We start from the raw sequence: 17,148 nt of genomic DNA, 5'->3' as shown, positions 1-17,148 counted from the left end.
CACCGCCCCTCCCCCGCTGCCTCCCTTCGACTGGGCAAAGTTCCCGCCAATCAGCGGATCTCTCGTTGTTTATTGGCTGTTGTTGATGGGTCTGGCGCACTGTCCGCCTCCTGCAAGCTCTGGCGGGAGCTGATTGGCCTGTGCGGGAGCGCCCCTCCCCGGCTGGGCCGCGGTCGGTGCCGGGCAGGCAGAGGGTCGGCGCCGCCATCGCTATGGGCACCCGTGACGACGAGTACGACTATCTGTTCAAAGGTACGTGCTCAGCAGGGCCACGGCCGCCGCACCGCGCCGGGCTCGGCCGGACCAGCGGGCCGCGGGGGCCCGGGGCGTCCGCCGCGGCCTTGGGGCGCGGGGCGGCCTTGTGGGCCCCCGGCCTGGTCTGGTGCCGGGGGAGCGGCGGGAGAGCCGCAAGGGCCTCCGCGCCCCGCCCCGGTGCGCGTGGGCCGCGCTCCGGCAGCTGGGCGGCTGCGATCCCCGGGGGCGCCCGGAGCCGCGGCGGGGAGCGGGCGGGCCGCGGGCCGGGGCTGTGCCGGTGGATGTCCGGAGATCGCCCGGTGTCGAGCCGGAGCTGCAAAACCATAGGCTTTGGTAGAGACTCCTTCTCAGGTCCGCGCTGAGACCGTAACAGTGTTAATTTGGTTGTGCTGATGGGTGCTTTGCCGCCCCTGCCCCTTCCTGTGACACGTCGGGTTGTCGAGGGCTCAGTGCTGCTCCTCCTGCGATGGCTCCAGGGGGAACATCGCCGTAGGTGTCATCCCGTGGGATGTCTCCTGCCTGTCCAGAGGTTCAAGTTGACAAATTTCCCGGAGCAACCCACAGCTCTCCCTGTGAGGCCCGAGGAGTAGTGCAGGTGGGTGTAGCACCTTCATCTTTGGTCTCGACGCCTGTTTTGCATCAGATCTGCTGTCGGTAGCGTGGCTGAAACCTGATTTTCATCCCAAGAGTTCACTCAGGAAGGGCAGTGCTAGTGGTAGCGTTGGTGGTCTGTGAGGGCATTGGGGGTCCCTTGCTCTTGTGACAATTTCCCAGGCGTTTGATGTCTTTGTATCTGGACTCTCACAAGGGCAACAGTGATTCCGAACTTGTGGACCAAAGAAAAAAACAGTTACTCGTCTGTGGAAAATATTTTATAGATGTGTTTGCCTATTTGCTTTATTTGTTTTACAGTGGGTTGAGTCTTGAAGACAATGGGGGAAAAAAGCCCTTATTTCTTCTCTGCCTATAAAGCAGAAGACCAGCCTGTAAAAATACACTAAACTGTCTGAGTCTAAAGTAGTTTCCTTCTGAAGTCTTGTTTCCCAGGTGGTTTAATAGGCAGGAACTTGAAAGCCTAAAAATTGTACCTCTTTTTTTCTTTCTCTGAATAGTCAATTAGCTAGGGAGGACTGCATTCGTCTTTTAAAAATACTTGCTTTGAAATGTGCTTTTAATGTTATCTGGAATGAGACTCAACCTGAAGCCATTTGGGCAAGATCTGTGCTGTGGTGATGCTGGCACACTTTGTAGCACTTAATGAAAAGTGGGCGAGAGAATTGTCCTTTTCTGTGCATCTTTTGGGAGGGGTCGTTGTGTGGATTAAAATAAAAAAAAGTGGATAGAGAAAGATTTCTTTGTGGGTTTGAGTATTTATCTTTTCCTTCCTCTGACGCTTTTTGGGACTAGACAAAAAATAATATAAATGGGACCAATTGACATGAGGGCTCTGCTGTGGATACCAACTCCCCTTCCTTTTCTTTCTGCTTCTTCCAGTAGTGGAATTAAACATCAAGGATAGTTGCCATAATGATGTCCAGGACTTTGGTTGATTTGTGGTTTAGCCCCTTCTTAGTTACACAGATGAAATTTGAACTCTGTTCTGTCTAGTAGTCAGAGGCAGAAATAATGATGTAGTAGGATCTAGGGATAGTCTGGGAAAGTTTATTTTTATTAAATTTAAGGCTTGACTCTTTCCCCTGCTACCTATTTCCAAAGGACAGCATGTGGCAGGCAATGACTAATTTAAGGTTTGGGAACACTCTGGGGATGTGAGTGATTATAGTCAAAGCTGCTCTGCTGAACTAGTGCTTCTTTGTTCCAAATTTCCTTCTTTTTCTGTGTGCATCCCAACTAAATTTCTTGTTCTATTGATCACAACAAAATATTACTTGTTACCAAAGTGCCTTGTTACCAAAGAGCCAGCCTTTGAGGGAAGGAGCCAAACTGTGTGTGCAGGGCTGTGTGGGCTGGTGAGGCTGCGAAGAGCCTGTGGCTGCATTCAGTGATGTACCCAAGTGAAGCCAGTAGTTCTGGCCTCTATTCCCAGTTAGTTTTGTAGGGGGGATGGTGAAAAAGCAGGGACTTTTCAGGATGAGTTCTGTGTTGATTTGGAATTGAATTCATGACCTTTGAAGAGCTGTTAAAAATGTTGGAAGCCTTGTACCTATTAAATGTGATCTGCACATTAATTTTGCTCTCGAGAAGATTAGCTATTATCAGTGTTTATTTTAAAAATTAAATCTGAAGTTGTGCAGATGTGTGCTGGCTCATGAAAAAGGCAGGAAAATTAGCCATAGGGAAAAAGAGCTTTATTTTACTTTTGTGGGAATTTAGACTGCTCTGATTAGTTTCCACTTAGCAAAGGCTGTGGTTATTAAAAACAAATGCGTATCCTATTAATCACCAATATCTGGCAACCTTATGTACTTCAGATTTATCAGAAACTCTGGTTAGATGGTCTCTGCTGGAGTGAGTCTTAATCTTCTTAATTGTTCAAAAGTATATATTCTTTTTTCCAGATAAATAAATTAGTGTATTTACAATTCTGTCGTAACTTGATCTCTTTATTTTCACTTTCTTACCAATAATGTGTGGCACTGGAATTTTAATTCTGACTTTGGCTTGTTTTGTACAAGGATCTCAATATACAGGGTAGGTGCTGCGGATGGGATTGTGTTGTAGTTCTGGATGTTGTAGACTCAGGAAGGAGAGTGAAGATGGTGACTGAGTTGATGGATGGGTAATGTGGTGGTGATGACCCACACAGGCAGAGGGTGCTGGAGGAGAGAGAAAATCAGGAAATACTGAAGGAGCAGGATTCAGGATATAAACAGGGCACTGCATGAAGCTTGTCTGTGTGCATAGAGCTATCTGAAGATAGCTGGTGCTGGTTATTGGTTCATGTCACTTCCAAGATTAAACCAGTGCATCTTTTCATCACCAGTATGGCTCTTAGGGACATTTGGAGAGTGAGTTCCTTGGTCCTGGTGAGATGTGTTTAGAGAGTATTCAGACTCTTAAGCTGTCATTTGGAAGTTTTTTTCCTACTCTCTCATGACTTCTGAATTTGAACAGGCAATACTATGTGGTGGCCTAGTACCAAGTTTAGAAACTTTCCCAAGATCTAATCACTTAGTCCAGAATGTGAAAGGTACCTTCTTGCTCAACTCCCAAAGAAAATTAATTTGTGGCTTCTGTCTGCATGTGGGGCCCCCAGTCTTGGCATCTTTCTCCTGAAAGTGAAAATGCTCTTTTAGTACTCAAGATTGAGTATTAATAAGAAACACTTGGAAACTCTAAGAATGCTCCTTATTGAATTGGGATCTGGTTGTCTTCCTTTAACTTCTGAAAAATGCTCTCCTAGAAGCTCTGCTGGAATGTGGGGCAGCACGGTGAAGGGAGCCTGCCACAGGTAACCAGCCAAAGGAATGCAAGACTACTGGAATGTTCTTCCAGTGACAGATGGAGTTAATGACCTGAGAGCCATTTGCATGGTTTATGCCCCAAATTGATACTTTTAAAATGCCAGAGATGGCTAGAAGGTGGAAAGGCTGTGCTTGCTTCAGCTGCAGAGTCACAGGAAGATAACTCCCTTCAGAAACAGTTGGAAGCCTCAGAGGTCTTCCAATCTGATCTAGCTTGTGTCATGGATATTCTTACTTTTGGTTATGGTCAGGGCTTTGCTGTGGGATAGAGCCAACTTTAGCCAGCAGATCCCTGTGCAAGATGGGTGACCTCCGCCTGTTCTTGGAAGGTCCCATGGAATTAGTGATGAAAACCTGTTTGTCTGGAAAATAAAGCTAACAAAATCCTAGAGTTAGAACTTGTAATAAAACCTTTTTTTATCTATCTGTTCTCATACCCTACAAAATGGTTTAGGCCATTTGCCAAAGAAGGCAGAGCACTATGAGGAGCTGGTTTCAGTTCTCCCGGCTGGGGAGTTGTGGTGCCCTGCCACAGTGTGCTGGCTGCCCGTTCCTGCCTCTGTTGTGTTTTGCCTGTTCAGCTGTATTAGCACAATTGTCTGTCTGTGCTGTCAGGCAGATGAGATGCTGCCGGGGCTCTCTGAGGCGTTCCAACAATGCCCCTGTGCAGCTCTGGAGCTGTTGCAGCAGAGCCAGGCTCCAGCAGCAGCCTGGGAATGTGCTCCAGGGATGGGGTGGCAGCGAGTTGGAACAGGGCACTGCCAGAGCTGCATCCTCAAACAATGGTCTGAACAGAGAAAAGCTGTAGCAGCACTAAAAGACAAGTATGATCCTTGGCCCTGGGAGAACACTGGTGAGCTCATTCTGGAAGTGTGCAATGAGAAGATTTTTCTGTAGCTGCTGGGGGAAATTGGGAATGTTTTTTGCCCATGTCTGCTTTTCTGTAGGCAAAACAGACTATATGAATGAGGAAGATCAGCAAATCTGTACTTAGAACTGGAGTAGGAAATATTCCCAAGGTTAAAGAAGCTCACAAAGGCTGGCTGCCTTTCTTCCTTTTGCTTGAGCCAGGACGCTTGAATTCCAAAGGGTATGTGATACAGTGTTTGTGAGAGGAAGGGAGCATGGCTCAGGCTGTTTCAGATTTGTTTCTCTCAGTTGTTTCTTGCTCTCATGGATAACCCAAAAAGTAGAGGGAGCCTCCTGCCACAAGATATACCTTTGTTTTCACAATTCCTTTCAGGAAAGCTGGGCTTTGTGTGCTGAAGATTTCTCTGCACTTACATTTTTCTGTTATCATGGTAACACCACGTGTGGAGGCAGAGGTTTCTAGCTCATCTCTTCTCATGCAGTCTACTACAACTTGTTTTGCTGGATGAAGTTCTGCTTTGCTTTATATCTTTTTAGTAGTATCAAATGTCTCCTGTTTTCCCCTTTCTGTGGTGAACATATTTATTAATTAAATTATTGAAATAAAACACCCTATATGACTACAGCAGGGACTGCAAATAATTTTTTATTTGTGTTTACTTACCATGTTTTTTCTTTTTTAATAAAAATAGAGTACATTTATACTGTACAAAGGCTTTTGTTGGGTAGACGGGTGGCTTGTTGCTGTGTTCTTGCCTGTAGTTTTTCTTAAAATGTGGATTGCAGCCTCCCTGTGCCAAAGGTCAAGTATGTGAGGGGCATCTCTTACCTCTGCCTTCTGTAGTGGTTGGGGCCTCCAAACCACTGTTTGACTTCGACAGTTGCTGTAGCAAATTCTCATTTTCACCTCTGAGGACTGGGCAGCTACTCACCACAAAACAGGGGCTCTTCTAGGGTTGGAGCTGTGTTGTCTCTCCTATGTTATCTGACTCTGCATTTCTGGTGAATGCTACCTGCCAGGCTGCAGTGTGGGGTCAGTGCTGGTATGAGAAATTAATTGTGAAAATAATGTCTTTCCTTTCAGTTGTGTTGATTGGAGACTCTGGAGTTGGGAAAAGTAATCTTCTGTCACGTTTCACACGCAATGAGTTCAATCTGGAAAGTAAGAGCACCATTGGGGTGGAATTTGCCACCAGGAGCATCCAGGTGGATGGGAAGACGATAAAAGCACAGATCTGGGATACTGCAGGCCAGGAGCGATACCGTGCCATTACCTCAGCGTGAGTACTGTGTCTTTGCTCAACAGAATTCTGGCAGAGATGCTGCAGATAAATGTATGGGTAGAGAATGAAACAAATTTGGCACACATGACAAACTCATTGTGACAGACTTCAGTATGGATCCAAGTCATAAGATAGCAAATACTTTCGTGTTCCCTTGATTAATATAATGAAAGTAATTTTTAGATTCTCATGTTGCTATTATAGAAACAAATGACAGCTTAAATCAAAACTGTGGCAAATTCTGTTTGAGTTTTGTGGTTGGTTTTTTGTCTGCGCTGAATGTGCTGTGTTCATTATGTGGAGTGAGTGTCATTTCAGATGAAAGCTGGGTACTGTCAGTATCAAGTTTTGGTCTAGACATGGTGGCTTACTGTAACACCTATGGCTTCTGGTTTCAATTGTCCCCTCAGTCTTGAGATTGAGGGTATTTTTAGGAAAACCTGCAGCCACAGAGTCCCTTGAAATCTCAATTACTTTGAATTAGTAACAACCCTGAAAATCAGGTCTATGAGTGCACACATTGAGTAGCCAGGAAGTAGGAAGGCAACTATGATAGTGCTGACTGTGCAGCATTAAGCACAATCAGTGGAGGTGAGAAGCTTTTTCACCTGTTTTCACCTTGTTAATCCACAGAGTGGCTTGAGGTGTACTGTTTCTATGCTGGCAAAAGTATCTGGCAGAGGACAAAAAGCAAACCCTTGGGTCAGGCCTGGTTCTCCAGGGCATTTTCTGATCAGTGAGTTGATTTTTTTGTGTTACAGATGTGTATCAGTTTTTAAAGGTAAAACCATGTTTCTGAGCCATGCACAGATTGAGCCATTAAACTCAGGATAAGGGGAATTTTGTAAAGATGGGAGATAACCAGGAAAGCCTGGAGCCCAAAGGAAGCAGTCTATAGGGAAAGGGATGCAGAAGCTGAATGGAGGGACAATTTCAAATTGCATGTTTTCTGGAACTGTTAGTGTAACTTTCAGAATTTTTATTGTCATCCTTGCTCTTGCTGTAAAAAATGCTAGTCTAGTCTGGGTCAATAGCAACAGGTTTTACTGCTGGGAACTAGTGCAGCTGCAGTCCTGTGATCCTGCCTCTCCTTTGTGCTGGCACTAACTGCTGCTCAACGCATCACTCAGCCAGTTTAGCCTGCTCGGCCAGCAGAATGCCAAACATCAGGGAAAGGGCAATGTTTTCTGCTGACTTGGTGCCCTGACTGAGGAGAAATGGTAGGATTGTGTGGAAGAGAGATATGGATGTTACAGGATTGCTGATACAGATTGGCTCGTGCTGAGTGGAGCCCTTGGCTTGTGTTGAAATGGGTCCAAACCTGCACTGAGGGGACAAACTCTCTTCCTGGATTGGAGGTTTGTGGATAGTGACAATATAGCCCAGAGTCCTCTCTGTAATTTGTAGGAGGGACAGGAGATGCTTGAAGGATCAGGAACAAATACTGACATTTTATTAAAGGGTATTTTCCTAGCAGAAAGTTAGGTTGTAACTTGACAAAAACCTCCCAGCTGTACTGATTGTGCAATAGTGAGTTTTCCTGCACACGGTTGGAGCAGACAAGACATTTTCAGTCCTGGTTTCTGCAGGCTCTCCAGCATTTTGGTACATATTGGATTTTTTAAGAAATGTCATTAGGAAAAAACCCTGTGTTTGGAACTTGGTTTTTAGGCTTCAAAACCACTCCAACAACACTATCTGCATCAGCAGAACTTTTTCCAAAGTGGAAAGCATTATAGAAGAGCTAGATGGCCTTTTTGTTGGTGTGGCTGGGACAGAGCTCTCGCTGAAGGGCTGTGCCTCATGGTTTCAGATATTACCGCGGTGCTGTTGGGGCTCTGCTCGTCTATGACATTGCCAAACACCTCACCTACGAGAATGTGGAACGCTGGCTGAAGGAGCTGCGGGACCACGCCGACAACAACATTGTGATCATGCTGGTGGGCAACAAGAGCGACCTGCGCCACCTCCGGGCCGTGCCCACTGACGAGGCCAGGGCCTTCGCAGGTTTGTGCTGCAGCTCCAGGGGCCTGGGAGACGAGGCCTGCTGTGATCACACTGTTTTTGGGTGGAACTCTCACCTCAAGTTTTAGTTTGAACCCTAAAAAAGATATTTAAGATGTTTTGGTTTTAATTAAAATATCTTGACTTATTAACTAGCATGTGGGGTTGGTTTGGGTTTTTTTGAGAATTTTATTGTCATTTTTAGTTTGCGGTTTTCTGTTGTTTCTTGAATCTAGTGGTAGTACATGTTTTTGAAACACTGTCCTTGAGCTTCCTGATAGCTGAAGATTCAACACTTCCTCTAACAAGGCTAGAAGCAATAAGCAAGATCTAGAAGAGAAAATATCACAATAAAAATATGAAGTATCACAATGGATAGACAAAAGGATAGACAAAATGTCTATCCTTCCTTCCTAGAGACTTTCTGCTGAGTAGAGATCAATGTGGACAGCTACAAATGAATGCTTCTTTTAGATGAGGTGGTTGCTGCTCTAGTTGCTGCATATAGTAGTGCCAACTAGTCTCACTTAAATGCAGCAATCGTCAGACTTGAAAATTACCATTTGTTGGGAGAAGTCAAGTGAGTTATGTAAGATGCTGCCACTGCATTCCTTCTCTCTTCCTTACCCGGTGGAGCACTGGTCAGATACTCTTTTGCCCTGAAAGGCCTGCGGGCACTTCAGCTTTTGTGTGTCTGTCAAGCTTGGAGGTGAAATCTAAGTGTACAACCTCTAAAATACCTCTAGAAATAATACCAAGGCTTGCTTATACGCAGTTTCTGAAGTTTGCTAGTAAGCAAGTACCCTGAGGGTAATAGAGCTGCTTTAAACTTTCAGATGGAGAAGTGACATTTATCTAAGAGAAGCAAAACAAGTTGGTGGGTGCCCCAGATAGTCTATTACTTTGGTCATTTGGTTCAGCTTCTTAGTTTTCACCCTGACTTCCTCCTAAGGCTGCTTTAAATTGCTAGTGGTGGTCTAATTGTTGATGTTCAAGCTCCATGACTGAAATTTGCCTGTTCCTGGGCAGGTGATACAGAACCATTCTAGGTATGATATTTGAGTGTTAATCACTTTCTTTTTAATTAAAAAAAATCTTTTGCATTGTAAGAGTAAAGAAGAAAATAAACTGTGTTCTGGGATCATTGTTACTTGGAAGCGGGTTCTGATTAGGAAAGTATAGGTCTGTTGATCTTTTTGGGGTTGCAGAAGAGAATTGTGTCTCTGTAGCAGCTGACGTGCTTTTGCTTGGGCTCTTGCTCAAGGTACCTCTGTGTGTGATCTGTAGCCAGAAGAGAATGATATTTTGTGTTGCTTGACTGAGCAAGGGCTGCAGTGGGGAAAATGTTCTTGCACTTTGGGCAAAGGAGATGTTGCTGAACTGCAGCACCAAGGTGTTCCTTGTACAACAGGGAAAAGAAAAAAAAAACCGTGGCCCTGGCTGGTTTGGCCTAAAATAAAAGATAAAAACCTCAAAGTAAAATGTGAAATAAAGTGTTTTAAAGTTTTTAACTGAACCACTTCTTATTTATTACAGAAAAAAATAACCTATCTTTTATTGAAACATCTGCTCTGGATTCAACAAATGTAGAAGAAGCCTTCAAGAACATCCTTACAGGTATGGTTTGTTATGGATTCAGAGGAGCTGCTGAGGTGGTGGATCCTCTTCATGGGCACGTTTTGTAGTTTTCTGGAATGTTTTGGAAATGAGTGTTGGGAACGATGGTTAGTTTGCAAGCTTTCTAATCTGACCTTTGTGTTTTGCCTCCCACCCCATACACCCCTTTCTGTCCCAGGAGAGAGTTTCTATCTCCCGATGTTCTGTAAGTTCAAGCTACTGGAATAGCTGTTCCTTTACTGTTGTAAAGGAACTAGTAATTGTACTTCCCTGCCTGCACAAAATCTTAGCAGTGAAGCCCCAGCCATGCTGGAAGTTGAATGTTTCACTATCTTCTCTGGCACCAAAGCAGACTGGCACCATTTTCAGACTTCTGAACTCTTGTTCTCAGCTGATAGCAAGGCCTATAGGTGACTGCACCAACAGCATCTTCTGCAGAGAAGGACCCGGGGATTCTGGTGGATAACAAGTTGACTGTGAGCCATGGGCAGGGACACCTCCCACTATCCCAGGTTGCTTCAAGTCCCGTTCAACCTGGCCTTGGACAGTTCCAGGGATGGGATGGCCACAGCTGCTCTGGGCAACCTGTGCCAGGGCCTCATCACCCTCACAGCTGAGAATTTCTTCCTCATATCTCATCAGGCCCTGTCATTTGGCAGTGGGAAGCCATTCTCCTTGTTGTGACACTCCAGACCCTTCTCCAAAGTCCCTCTCCAGCTCTCTTGGGGGATTGTAGATGTTGGAGGTCTTCATTAAGGTCTCTCTGTAGCCTTTTCTTCTCCAGATTGAACAACGCCAGCTCTGACTCCAGGGTGCCCAAGAAGAGGCAGACAGGAAAAAAGGGGTAGCCAAGCTGCCTCTTTATGTAAAAAGCCTGACAGACAAGGAGTGGGTTGTATTTGCTGCCCAGTAGATCTGTGTTATTAGAGCCACTAGTGAAGCAGCTGTAGTGTGAGGCAGAGCTGACTTCCCAGAGCTGGAGCTGGGCCAGTCTCACACCATGCAGCAGATTTGCGGCTGATCTGGGATCCTTGCTTGGATCTGAAGCAACTTCCCTGGCACTTGGAGACAGTATTTTTGATGTTAGTGTTCTGAGTGTAGTTCAACAGTCACCATCCATCCTGTCTTCCCCTGTCCCCAGTCAGTGTTATCCTGAGACTGACCCTGGTTAGAGATGCTGGCCTGAGGCCACTCTAGGAGAGCCACAAGGGCTGTAACAACTCGAGTTGAGGTCCGGTCTGAGCAAACTGAACTCAAACCCCTCTCTATCACAGCATCCTGGGCTCCCAGAACTGTTGAGATTGTCTAGTTTGGGTAGCATAGGCACATAGATAATAAGACTGAGATGTCCTGAAAAGGCTATTCCTAAAGTGATTTTCCTGGGGGAGAATCATCCTTCTAAGAGAACAGGAACCTAGGAAAATGTGCTGTGTAGAATAGTGAGTTGGGAACCACCACAGGGGACTTGGCAGAGAGAAGAGAGTGGGAACAGCAGGACTTTCCTTACTCCTTAAGGAGTTTCCTTACTGGCCACTTGTTTGAGGAATCACTAAAGACTGGAAAAAGGAAAAAAAGACCCCAAAACATCCCAAAGAGATACTATCCCAAAGCAAAGGGGGCTTGACAATGACTCTGAACAGCTCAAATTAAAATACAGTACTGAGCAGGAAAGAAAGAGGATGTGACAGCCTCTGAACAACCCTCCTCCCTTTCAGCAAAGATCTGTAGGTAGCCAGTGGCAACAGAATTGGCCTTGAGTTAAAGGTTTCAATTTTAAACAACATAAATATGTGCAGATTCTTAAAGCCTAACAAAAAACCCCCATAAACAAGCCCTGCACAGTCCTCCATGATTTTTAATCCTTACTAAAGGCTTTGGGTGTTGCTGTTTTGGGCTTATAGCTGTATGAATGTGACCATAATACTTACCACAGACTTCCAGGGAAGTACTTGCCCTTTTCCTGTTTCACAATTGAGGGAAGTTGGAACAAGGGCTTATAGTCAATGAAATAAGTTAAAAACCTTCCTACTTACAAGACTTCTGCTAACTATGCAGTTGAAACAGTTTGTTTCTGAAAGCTTTTAACCTGGCAGTCTCTCTTCAGTGGTGACGGCTTTGTGGATCTGTATGCTTTCAAGCATAAGTTAGTTTGAGTCAAATAAATTCATTTGGAGAAATATGGGGCTTTATGGACCCATGCAGCTTTTTTACTGTCATAGGTAGGAAAACTGATGTGTTGCAGAGAGGAGCATTGCTGTTACTTGGCGGTAGCGGGTTGCTGGGAGCGGAGATGCGAAGGTTTCCCAGCATCCTGGTGATTGGTGTTTTGTTTCTAGAGTATGCTGCCTACTTTTTTTTAATCACAAAGACGATGATTCCCTGTTTTAGAAATGAGCATTCCTGCTTCTTTCCCACTTGAAAACCCTTTTAATAATCCCCATTTTCATGGAGTCATTGAAAAAGAATGGGATAGGAAGTGCTGTCGCAGAAGACAGTCAGGACTCTGTCTCAATAACTTTTCTAGACAGCTAGCGTATTCATTCTGGAACTGGAAGGCCAGCCAGGTGTTACATGCTACATCTGGTCAGCTAGATTCCCTTTCAGAGCCCTCAAGTCCTCTCCTCCTTGGGTTCTGGCATGTTCTTGGACAGTTTGCTCAGCGCCGTGCCCAGGGGCGGCCGTGCCCAGGGGCGGCCGTGCCCAGGGGCGGCTGTGCCCCAGGGCTCTTACCATGTGCTCTCCTTGCAGAAATCTACCGCATCGTGTCGCAGAAGCAAATCGCCGACCGGTCTGCGCATGATGAGTCTCCTGGCAACAACGTCGTTGACATCAGCGTCCCACCAACCACCGACGGACAGAAATCCAACAAACTCCAGTGCTGTCAGAACCTGTGACCTTCTCTAGATGACTGTTGTGCCCTCCACTTTGTCTGTGCTTCATTTAGAAACTTGTGTGCACTCCTATCTCCTGTGATTCAGTGACTCCCTCCTCCCTCCTTTACTTCATTCCCAAATCTCCTCTCTCATATTAGAGCTTTAATTGTAGGGCTAACATCACCTTGCCTCTGAAACCCCTTCCATGTGGTGACTTCTGGGCTTGAAATGTAGTCACTGATCTGATAGACATGTTTCTGTTGGAACATCTGCTGCTGGATATTATCCCATGAAACACTCTTATCAAATAGGCTTGTTTTGGTTTTGCTAGGTTTTTTTTAGTTTGGTTTTGTTGTTGTTGTTTTCTGGGAGGGGAACAATGGGACTTGACTCTACCCATTGAAGAAATAACTACATTTAGGTGACAAGGTTTTTTCCTCCCATAGTCAGGTGTCTCTTTTTCTTGTGTTTCTGTAAACATGGGAGAGAAATTAAACTAGCTGTCCTGCCAAATGCTCTGTTTTCTGTCCTGATGAAGTCTCACAGTGAGGATTTTAGTGGCTGCACACACATAAGAAAGCTGTTGAAAATAACATTACTTATTCTGTAATTACCCCTAATACAGTTAGTCTGGCTGCGTAGTTTACTGTTTCCTGCTTGGGAAATCTTTCTCTATTCTTGTTTTATTTGGGAACAATGAAATATGTCTGCATCACTTTCTTTGCCACCATGAATGCCTGTGCAGGCTGTATGAAGTGACGTAATATTTATTCATGGCTTATGTTAATCAGCTAACATTATTGTACAGTAAGTGCCAGCATATTGATTTCGGAAACCTTTTGCAGCCTGTACAAGTAGGCTTCTTTTGTACTGTAGGCCAGTGTCTGAAAGCAGGATCTGCTCTAGTTCCAGGGGGTTTTGTTGGTTTTTTTGCATGCTGCTTTTTCTCTAGATCTCTCCTGCCCCTGTCTGAGTGAGTGAGGCGATATTTTCATGTTGCATATATACCTGCACTTGTAAGGGTTTTGGTTGTTGTAGAAAAACACAATACTTTATACATTTTGTAAAACTTCTGCAGATCCATAGTATCTGGAACTTTCTCTTCATGATCTTTCACTATTGACCTCTACTAAAATGCATAATACTAGGATTTTACATAATAACTGCTAACCTGTTGTTTCCTTCTTACTGTTTTACTGAACTGCAGACTGTAATTCTTAAATGATTGTACTTCACTGATGTAACAGATTTGTCATCAGCAGGGCTAACTACTCTAATTCTTTGTTGTGCTGAATGGGAAGAATGTTACCACAGCTTTGTGTAGTCAGTTTCTTGCTTGCTTGTGCAAATCTCTGATGGCTTTTCATCACTCACTAGCTCTTGCACACTGGTATCCCTTCTGGTATCCACTGAATGTTCTGATGGCAAATACTGGGTGAAATGATCTAAAGGAAGAGCTGGAGACCCTCTGCTGCTCCCTGAAGGCTTGTGGAGCCATTTTCAGTGAGTTTTTGCTCTATATTCTGAGCCTGTACCTCACTGGATGAATCCAAGCTACGTATTAGTGAGTTGATATTTCTTTACTGATACAAAGCAAATACGAAACTGTGACCTGTGCTTGAAGAGGAAATCTGACATTCCAGTCTCAACTGTTCTGTCTGGTTACATAATAAAATTAAGGGCAGTTATCTCTGATGGTTTTTGTTTTATAAGATTTCCAGACCAATGCCTTTAATTTTGTACTGTATGCACTGAGAGGGCTCCAGCTCACAGCACAGGATGCGTGTGGTGCCTGGCACTTCCACTCTTCAGCTTTGTTTAGAAGTTACATTCAAGGTTAAAGAGTGCATGCTTGCAGCCTGATCCCATTGAATGAGGGCATGAATTCCTCTGTAGGCATCACAGGCTCTGTCCTAAGGGTGTTCCAGTTCAGGAAGCACTTTCAGCATTTGGTATTAACTTCACTAGCATTCTGTGGTGATAAGATGGGAACAGGGATGTCTCCTTTTTGGTGGTCCAAGACCAGAACAAAATGTGCATTGTTCAGACACCTGGCAATGAGAGAAATGAAAATTCTGAAATATTGAGAATATTTCTTTTGAGAACAAGTGGACACTAGTGGAGCTGGGCTCCTTGATTTTCAAACAAACTTTATATAAAGAAATCAGTTGGATACCATGAAGAATTGTACTGTTAAGAAGACTTACTAGTTCAGGGTGATATATTAACATGCTTACTCTGCGAGTCCTGTTCTTAACGTGAAGTTTCTAGAATCAGTCTGGCCTGGTGTAAGAAGCCAAGAAACAGTTTAGTCACTTGATTGTCTCTTAAAAGATTTTCTTTAGTCTTTGACTTTGTGGAAGGCTCTAAACTTTGCTGCAGAGTCTCAGTCAAAGGTCAGTGTCTAGGGCTTAAGTGCTGTTAAATTTATGGGTATTGAAGAGCTCTTGAACAACTCCATTGTCCAAAGCCCCTCAGCACCGGTGGACCTTGGACCATTCTATTGTGTTTGAGATATGTTGTGTGACAGGGAAAGGCCTCCTGCTCTTTGCAGGGAGTTGTGTGTGCCCACATGTGCACCCATGTAGCTCAGAGCTGGGAATGGGGTGGGGGCTCTGGTCTGCTGTGGTCCCTTAGTATGAAATGAGGCTCTTCCACAGGCTGCTGTGCTGCTCTCCAGTCAGGGCCACAGCACGGCTCCTGCCCAGACTAAGCATAGGGCTGTTTGTGACAATAGAAAAAGGACAGTGGTCCAGTTCTGCCAGGTTAGGCCATCTTCCTATGCACAGACCAGGGAAAAATGCTTCTGATCAGAGGTTCTTGGTGTCCTGATGAAGCATTGTGCACTCCTTAGGAACTGCATCCACAGCCCAGCCCACCACTGTGGTGGAATTGCTGAGGGAAAGACTTGGAGGAATGCTGAGAAAGCTGGAAATGCTGAAGAGCTGTCTGACATTCAGAGCTGCTCTCCAGTAGCCCAGACTCCTTAAGCATGCTTTCCTGATGTGGAAATTACGGACTACATGAACCTTAACTAGACTGCTTCATTCCACAGCTTTGCTGGCTGTGTGTCTCTCAGTATTACTGTCAGGAAAAAAATAAAAGACTACAGCTCTCTTCCATCTGCTGAATTTGGCTTTTGTAAAATTGCTGATAACAGGAAAGCTGCTTGTGAAAAGAAGGGGAATGGGTACTCTGCTTGCTTTACTTGGATGTTGAGGCTGACTTTCCTTTAACTACTGAAAACACTACAAAGCTCTGAGTGCTGCCACCTGTGTCAGTAATACAACCACATCAGAGGCTCCTGCTGCTGTCTAGAACAGGTCCTTTAATGCAGAATTATGCAGGAGTCTGTCATGCTGCCTCTCTCTTACTGATGGGGAGGGTGAAGGCCAAAATACGTACATAAAAGTGACTTGGTCCTGACCACACAAACAGCTAATTGGTAAAATAAATTCCTTGGGTAGATCAGATCAATCCAGCCGCTTTCCCTGCAGTCAGTGCTTACAGAGAGGTGAGTTAGTCTGGGATCTTCACTGGAGCCGGCACAGAACAAGGAAGTTTGGTTTGTAGGAAAGTTTTAAAGCTCCATACTTGTATGAATGTAAAAATTCAGTTGATGGGTGACTGCTTGCTACTTGGTTAAAAAGATTTCAGTGTGTGCTTTGGAGGTCATGGAGATTCCATAGAAGAACAGTTTGGTGCCTTCCTGCCCCTGGGGCAGGTTTAGAGGCATAGAAAGTTGATTGATGCCAAAGATGCCCCCATTTGGGTGCTGTTCTGTGACTCCCTGGTGACCAGGGCCTCTTGTGTGAACACAGAGCTCTTGGCTGGGTGTGGTAAGGGTTGGGCTGAGCCTTCGAAACAGTTAACTTAACAAAAGCTGTTGGAAAAATGTAAAGGAGGTATTTTTGCTCCGGGTGCTTTGATTCCTGTATACTGTATTGCTCCAGAAGGTGGGGTAGGATCTGTTTCTGGCCGAGTCTTATCAAGGCTTGGTGATAATTTCCCTTCCAAGCAGAAGGAAGAATTTGTTAGAGGTTTTGGGCTCTGTAGAGGAAAAGAAGATCCAAATAAAGCAGCTCAGTCGCTCAAGGAAGATTTTTTCCTCCATAAAAAACCAGAACAATGTTAAATGTAGGGGCCTGAATTTCAGCTAAGGAAAATCATACAATTGGAGGTGAAGACTAACTGTCCTTCAAGAAAAGTACACTAAGTGGGAGCTGAAGGCTAGAGTCTCTTGGCTTGCAGACTCTTAAATGTAGTTGGGTGATTTATGGAATGTTTCCATGGAATGAGAATCTCCAGGCTGCACTGTTTCAATAAATAACAGCAATTCCTGTTTTACACTGGTCAGATAATGCATGGTAGTGTTGACTATCAGGCTTTGTAGGCTATAAATAGTAGTGGGCTTTTATGGGCTTTCTGGGCTCCTCAACCCAGAAGAGAGGTTCCTTTCATTTACTTTTATTCTTGATTCCTGTGTTAAGTGTAATTCACTTTGTAAATAAACACATCACTCGATTTTTGTGCATGGTTATGATGTATTGTGGATATAAAGATTGCCAAATCATACCGTCTGTGTAAAGTTCTGTTCCAGACACAACTGTAGAATAAAGTCGAGGGGCTCCCGAGCCGTGGGGCAGCCGTACCCCTGCCAGCGCCCCCGGGGAGCGGCAGGACGGGGGTACCCTGTGCCCCCGCGAAGGCACCGCCTTGGGCGTGTCCGGGGCTGGGGGCGGGGCCAGCGGCGGCACCCGCGGGGGCGGGGCAAGAGAGGAAGGGCGGGGCCCGAGGCGGCGGGGACAGGGCTGGGGCGGG

At 45.1% G+C, this 17,148-nt stretch overlaps 1 protein-coding gene across 1 annotated transcript; it reads left to right on the top strand.

Annotated features, from left to right (window-relative positions):
- Positions 1-118: 118 nt before the first annotated feature.
- Positions 119-16,902, top strand: RAB11B (RAB11B, member RAS oncogene family). The gene is made up of 5 exons (XM_063403051.1): positions 119-252; positions 5,635-5,830; positions 7,647-7,840; positions 9,374-9,454; positions 12,203-16,902. Exons 1-5 carry the CDS (start codon positions 213-215, stop codon positions 12,346-12,348), a joined length of 657 nt encoding a protein of 218 aa, XP_063259121.1. The 5' UTR covers positions 119-212; the 3' UTR covers positions 12,349-16,902.
- Positions 16,903-17,148: the final 246 nt, after the last annotated feature.

Source organism: Prinia subflava, chromosome 8 (assembly GCF_021018805.1).
Source record: "Prinia subflava isolate CZ2003 ecotype Zambia chromosome 8, Cam_Psub_1.2, whole genome shotgun sequence".
Classification (NCBI taxonomy): Eukaryota; Metazoa; Chordata; class Aves; order Passeriformes; family Cisticolidae; genus Prinia; species Prinia subflava.
The sequence above is the reverse complement of the archived record's forward strand: the minus strand, read 5'-3'. Positions and strand labels throughout refer to the sequence as shown.